The sequence below is a fragment of the Pistacia vera genome, unplaced genomic scaffold (genome assembly GCF_008641045.1).
Source record: "Pistacia vera cultivar Batoury unplaced genomic scaffold, PisVer_v2 Contig570, whole genome shotgun sequence".
Classification (NCBI taxonomy): Eukaryota; Viridiplantae; Streptophyta; class Magnoliopsida; order Sapindales; family Anacardiaceae; genus Pistacia; species Pistacia vera.
This window is the reverse complement of record NW_022196413.1, coordinates 1233928-1241369: the sequence shown is the minus strand read 5'-3', so window position 1 is coordinate 1241369 and position 7442 is coordinate 1233928. Positions and strand designations below refer to the sequence as shown.

At 38.9% G+C, this 7442-nt stretch overlaps 1 protein-coding gene across 1 annotated transcript; it reads left to right on the top strand.

Annotated features, from left to right (window-relative positions):
- The first annotated feature begins 5404 nt into the window (after positions 1–5404).
- Positions 5405–6316, top strand: LOC116108934 (zinc finger BED domain-containing protein RICESLEEPER 2-like). The gene has a single exon (XM_031395170.1). It carries the CDS (start codon positions 5405–5407, stop codon positions 6314–6316), a length of 912 nt encoding a protein of 303 aa, XP_031251030.1.
- The last annotated feature ends 1126 nt before the right edge of the window (positions 6317–7442 follow it).

The window sequence follows — 7442 nt, the reverse complement described above, 5'->3', positions numbered from 1 at the left end:
TAGAAGAGGCATCCGAAAACCCGCAAGTGGGAGTTGTTGGGTTTCTTCCCAAATAGTAACTCATAGGGTGTTTTTCCACCAAGGACCCGTGTTAGCGTATGATTGACTAGATAAGTGGCAGTGATCACACAGTCGCCCCAAAAGGTTACAGGTACATGGGCTTGGTGTTTAAGGGCTTGGGCTACTTCTAGAAGATTTCTGTGTTTACGTTCAACAATTCCATTCTATTGTGGGGTATAGGTGCAGGAACTCTCATAAAGAATCTCATTGCAAAGGAAAAGCGAGGAACATTGATTGTTGAAAAAATTTAAGGCATTGTCAGTACGAACCCTTTGAACCCATTTGTGAAATTGTGTTTGGACCATAGACAAATAGTTTTGGATATGGGAAAAGGCTTGAGATTTTGAGTGCATGAGAAATATCCACATTACTCGAGAAAAGTCATCAACTATGGTTAGGAAATACCTCAATCCGTCATGATTGGGAATGGGATGAGGTTCCCAAATATCAATGTAAATCGAGGCAAAGGACGTGTTTGTGGATGACATGTTGGTGAGGAATTTTACACTGGCTTGTTTGGCAATAGGACATATTAAACAGTTAGGGACAGGTATGGAAACACTATGACCCAACCATTGATGAAAAATAAATGAGTTTTTATTAATATTTGTATTACAAAGGTAATTTTTATTTTGTGTAATACAATTAAGAAACTCTTTATTTGGGGCAAGGGAATCAAAAAAGGGCTCCAGGTAGTATAGGCCGTGATGAGCTTTACCCAAGCCCATCGGTCTGCCAGCCAAATGGTCTTGAAAGAGGCACATATTAGGGAGAAATTGCAATGTGCAATTATTATTGAGACAGAGTTTGGACACTAAAATGAGATTAAAGTTGAATGTAGGAACTAAAAGGACATTTTTCATAATTAATTTTTTATTTATGTGGACAGTACTGACATGTGTGGCAGCAGTGTTATTGCCAATTGGCATACAAACAGAAATTGGGAATTTGGTTGTGTGTGAGTAGTGAAGAACCTAGGGTGACAAACAATGTGATCACTGGCACCAGAGTCAATTATCCAAACATCTTTGGAAACTGAATTACTAAAGATAAAAGATGTACTTGCGTATGTGGCGGAAGCATTGTTGGTTTGGGAGTGATTCAACAACTGGAGTAATTATGTCATTTGTTCGGAATTGATCATAGGCAGTGACATGTCATTCCTCGGATTGGTTGTCACATTATTTGCCATTGAATTCCAAATTTGTCCTTAGGACGGCCATGTAACTCCCAACAATTTTCACAATTGTATTGCGCCATTTACAATAATCACAGTATAATTTATTTTAACCTGATCTAGTCAATCTATGGCCGTTGGATGTCGTTTGAAACTACCTAAAATGTGGACCATTGGATGAGAATAAATGGTTGACTTGCTATGGACCGTTGGCTGAGCTGACTTGATCTAGACCATTGATGACATTACATAAATTGTCATTTTTTTCATTTCCCTTCAAATGAAACCCTAGTCGCTTAGAGTCTCTTTCATTTCTCTTAAACTTCATAGGCTCCGATTGAACCTCTTGGCAGGATCTGTTGGCTGCAAAGGCAGTGGAATTATCAAGGCGTGGTGATTCCATCGTGGGCAACAGTTGATGCCCGTCCTAAATGACGAGTTGGAAGAGACGTCGTAGTGTTGGCGGCGATGATTTTTTGAGCATCTGTATTCAAAAAGAGAGAAAACTCTCATTTAGCCCCATTAGAAAGTGGATCACTCAATCCCTTTCTTTGATCTTCTAAAATTGTATGATTGTTTCTGGTGGCCCATGTAAGGGGTCTTCAACGGCATCGAGCTCGTTCCATAGAGCCAATAGCTTGTTGAAATATTGTGTGACAAAGGTGTTATGTTGCTTTACTTTGGCAAGATTTTGCCAAAGTGTGAAGCGTTTTGTGAGATCCAGTTGGCCATACATCTCTTTGATGTTGGCCCACATCTGTTCGATGATTTCTGTCGGTGGGAGTCCGACGACAACATCCTAGGTTAGAGAGTTGCTTAGCCAGGATCGAACAAGTGTATTACACTTGATCCACTGCTTTTGAGTTGTGGTTCTTCTAGCGGTGGCACCATTCTGTCAAGAAATTCATCCTTATCCTTTATTATCAATGCTCTTCGGAAATATCGTGACCAAATCATGTAGTTTTTTTATCCAGTGAAAGGTTGTTTGACCAGAACCAAATCTGGTCCATCTGATGGCGGTGTATACAAAACGTTGCTAGGTTCTAGCCACTGTTGAGGGGTGGGTATGAGTTGGAATGGAAACTGAAAAGTTTGACCCATTTCGGTTTGTGGGCTTGTTTGTGTGGGCTGATGTGGATTTGGTTGAGTGGGCTGGTGTGGGTAGGACTGTAAACGAGCCAAGCCGGCTCGGCTCAGCTTGGTAAAAGCTCGTTTAGAGCTCGGCTCGATAAGGCTTGGTTCGACTCGACTCGACTTGAACTCGGTTTATTAACCGAGTCGAGTTCGAACAAAGTGAAGCTCGGCTCATGGGCTCGCGAGCCTGGTCCGGCTCGAGTAAGCACTGTACACTTCGCAGGGTGCTTTAGTGATTTTTTAAACTATTAGGTATTAAACTAATATTTTCCAGTGAAAAAAGTTTTAAAAAATGACAGTTTTCCCCCAAAAGTGCAAATTTGAAATAACACGATACACCAAAATAGAGCGTCAATTTCAATTCCCAATCCTAGTTGCCCTAAATCCCAAATCGCAAACAAAGACCCCCAAATCCCAAATCGCGAACCAGACACTCTGAAATCGGTAATCTTCGTCGCCATCTCCAATCTTAGTGACCGGAAAAGGAGGCCCGACACTCTGAAACTTCCAGGTTTGTTTGCTGTGCCCCGTTGCCATCCCTAATTGTCTTTACTCTGTGCCGTTAAAATTGTTGCCATTAGGAATAAAGATTTCTTGTCCAAGTTATTTGCATCGAGGGGATTTGATTTGTGGGGCTTTGAGGAGTTTTTGTTTCTAGGGTTTTTTGTTATGGGGAGAAAATGTGCAAAATGGGAATGATTTATTGTTTTGATATTTGTATTTTGAGGTTATTTGGAGACATGAAAGCCTCATTAAATGAAAGTTTAGGTAATTTGGAGTGGTGATATTCTGTGTTGGTTAAGTATTTGTATTGGCTTTGTCGTGTGTTTGGAGAAGATGACGATGTGTTGTCTCTGTTGCTAAGGATAAAAAATTGTGGGAGAATTTATTTACTCATTTATATTTATTTTTGATGCAAATGCACCCCTTGGTAAAGCTTTAGGTTTTTGTTTATTAGCCTAGTTGGATCAGTTTCTAGTTTTACGGAAGCCAGAACAACATGAAATTTTGTTTTAGAATTCTTTAGGAAAGGATACAGCATTAGGAAACAACATAACGATATTTTGATATATCAATAATTTTTGTTGGATTGTGTTTGAAGTTTTTTTCCCCCTTGATAGTGATTCTATGTGGTCGTATGCCCAGTTTGTGTAAAATGTGGAATCATAAGTGGAAACTCATAGACAAGCCTCACATTCTCAATATTCTAATGTCAGAGACAATTAGAAAATTGCTAAGACTACAAACATCAAACAAGATTCTTTGAAGATCAGATGTGAAAAGAATGAACCAACAACTACATAAAGGCTGTCATAATTCAACAAGATAAATATAATAACCAAGAACTATAGAACGGAGAATTACAACAATACAAGTATTGATTAAGGTGAGAGCTCTGTGAAAAATACCAACAACTGCAGAGAAGGACCTCAATTTGAAGGACAAGAAGCTAACATACAGTTACAATTTTTTTTTTTTTTTTTTTCTTAATAAAGGACTAAAAAAAGAGATCATAAAATGTTACATTTCATAAGAAAATACCTCCCCAAATGCCCCCTTCCCAATCATTGTTAATAACTCAAAATCATCAGCATCCATTTTATGCCTCTAAAGGCGCATGTATTATGTTTCCTTCTTCTCCAAGAACTTAAGAAGGTTGAATAATTTGTGAATGGTTGTGGTGTTATTGATTAGACTTTGTAACAAAATGATTTCTTAAGCATATGAAATTAGTTTAATGCTTTTCAAAAGTTATTTGCCTGGTTCTAATAATAGAGATTGGATAAAATTTTGAAACAAAATCTGTAGGTTTAGAAGGAAGGTTGGGGTTTGCATTTTTGAATCAAATGACAACCCTTTTTAAGCTGTCTTTTTACTACAAGAATAGAGCATGTGTTAGGACTCTAAGTACTAGGATTTTTTGTTGGATGTTGCCATTAGGAATAAAGATTTCTTGTCCAGGTTATTTTTCCAGTTTTACTTGAGTTGTTTTTAATTCAATTAGGGTCAACTAGGTAATTTACCTTACTCCTATTTCAACATGGAAAAGGAGAATTAGGTATGAACAAGTGTTTGGACTCCAAAGTATAATTCTAACCCATTAAAAATATAACAGATTTTTTTTTTTTTTGTAAAATGAATATATATTATGTCAATTATATATTATTTTAACTTTATGATATTGTCTAACGATAGTGGTTAATTCATTTTTCAATTGTAGGTGTGGCATCGAGAGACAGTTCCTCAAGCACCCCTACATTGGATGACATCGACAATTGTGTTACGGTAAGAGCAGTCGTCGATGTAACATTTATGGAAGCATAGGTGGTACCAAGCAAAGTGTGAGTAGCCCCGAAAATGTTGAGAATGACAGTCCACTAGATAGGAAGAAGAGAGCGAAGACATCAGTTGTGTGGTCAGAATTTACGGAGGTGGTTCTCCCTGGTGGTATAAGGAAGGGAGAGTGCATTCATTGTAAAACAAAGTTGAAAATGACTGCTAGTGGAAGCACAACACAATTCAACAGACATTTGAAAAGGTTTGCGAAGAGAACAACTCACTTGAGGCAACAACAAATAAATTTCCCCCCTTCCAATTCTCAGGGTGGTTCTAATGTCCTGCCTACTCTACGGGGTCAATTCAGTATGCTGAAGATGAGGGAGTTTATTGCACATTGGGTGCTGATGCATGAGCATCCATTTTCTATTGTGGAGGAAGAGGGGTTGAACAATATGATGAAGTACGGGATTCCTAAATGGACTCCGATATCCCGTAATACTTGTAAGAATGATTGTATGAGAGTGTTTGAAAGTGAGAGGCAGAAGTTGCTGACCCTATTGAAGGGTGTTAGGAAGATAAGTCTGACCACAAATCTATGGCATTTAGGCAACCAGAGGATGGAATACATGGTTTTGACTGGGCATTGGATTAATGATAATTAATTGGAAGTTTAATAGACGGGTATTAAACTTTATTCATTTCCCTCCTCACCGTTCTGGTGTTGCCATTGCTGATGTAATTTTCAAGTTTTTGATGGACTGGGGAATTGAAGCTAAGGTCCACACGATATCAGTGGATAATGCTTCAAGCAATGATGTTGCAGTAAAAGTGTTGAAAGATAATTTCCAAGCTACGGGGAAGCTCATATGTGGGGGCAAGATGTTTCATGTGAGGTGTTGTGCACATATCTTGAACCTGGTTCTTCAAAATGGTCTTTATCAGATTAGACACATTATTGAGGACATCCATGATACCATGGCGTTTATCAATTCATCGGAGAGTAGACTAAAGGTGTTTGCAGAGATTGTTCAGCAGCGCCGATTGCCATTTCGCAAGCTTATTCTTGATTGCAAAATGCGATGGAATTCAACATATGATATGTTGACAACGGCAATGAAATTTTGGCGTGTTTTCCCTTGTTTGAAGGAGAGGGATTTGAGTTATCATTATTGTCCCAAGGAGGAGGATTGGGACAAAGTTGAGAAAATTTGTTCTATTTTGAAGGTGTTTAGTAGTGCGTCGAATTTGATATCGGGGAGTGATTATCTGACATCAAGCTTGTTTCTAAAACAAGTTTGTACAATAAAAATTATGTTGGATAGTAAGAGTCAGGATGGAGATGTGTTTATACAGACCATGATTTGGAAAATGAAAGAAAAGTTTGACAAATATTGGGGAGAATGTAATCTATTGATGGGTGTGGCTGCTATTTTGGACCCTAGACTGAAGATGAGGGTAATTGAATGGGCGTTCCCTAAGATGTATCCTCAGCCTGAATCGCGGGCAAATATGGATGTTGTTCGAGATGCCTTGTATGAGGTATATAGGGAGTATGTTGATGCCAGTAAAGCATTGACAACTGCCCGCGCTTTTGCATCTACAGCGGGTGCATTTCAGGAGGTTGGTAAGGGGTCAGGGGCAACGACAAAGATGGCGGATGATTAGGATGATTTTAGTGAGTTTCTGGATGTGGTTGAGACGGTTGAACCAACGAAATTAGAGTTAAACTGTTACCTAGGAGAGGGATGCCATAAATGTGTTGGGGACGCTACAACGTTTGATGCTTTGACCTGGTGGAAAGCTAATTCAACAAAGTTCCCTATCTTGTCTACCATGGCTCGTGACATATTAGCCATTCCTATTACTATGGTTGCTTTTGAGTCTGCTTTTAGCGCCGGCAGTAGGGTTATTGACACGTACCGATCATCGTTGGCTCCCAACACGGTGGAGATGCTCTTATGTGGATGTGATTGGAGCAGGACATTGAATGGGGTGAAGAAAGGATGTAAAGTAGGTTACATACTTATATTGAATATTGTTTTTATTAAATTTAGTTATTACTTTATATTTATACTAACTAAACTTCAATTACTCCTCCTTTGTCATTTTTATGAATAGCAGCAACCTTTGGAGATCAACCTTTCTATCTTGTAAGTTTTTGGGATTCTGTTCATGGTTTGGCTGTGGTAGGAGGCATGCATAGGTAAAACTTTTATTCCTTTTGCTTTTGTTTCATGATTATACATATTTTTTTCTTGTCATAGTTACCTTAAAAAATACTTACTAAATTGAACATTTTCTATAGGCAAGGGGAAATTGTGGTTTTCGTCGAAGATAGGCCTACTGCAGACTACTGGTGGATAGTGATTTTGATTGGTGGACTGTATTTGTACTCCTAGGAATGTTATTTGTATATATTCAGAGCTGTTTTTTGATTTTGTAAGGTAATAGGCATTTTGTAATGTTCGAAACTGTCATGGTTAATTCAACATTTTATGTAAATATGAAATGCTGTACGCAGGAAGATTGCTGTAAAAAAGGGGAACTTGGCTCAATCAAACCTGGATAAATGGTGGTTTGATCGAGCTTGAGGAAGCTCGATAAGGCTCGCGAGCCTTAACGAGCTAGCGAGCTCCTTATCGAGCTCGAGTTCGAGTCTCAATTCTGAGGCTCGCCAGGCTCAGGCTTAGGCTCAAACTCAGGCTCAAGCTCGAGCTCGAGCTCGACACTGTTGTAAACGAGCCGAGCTCGATAAGCCAAAAGCTCGGCTCAACTCGGCTCATTTACAGTC

Excerpts from the sequence above, each read along its gene's own strand:
- LOC116108934 (XM_031395170.1), top strand. The coding sequence starts at position 5,405 with ATGGACTGGGGAATTGAAGCTAAGGTCCACACGATATCAGTGGATAAT.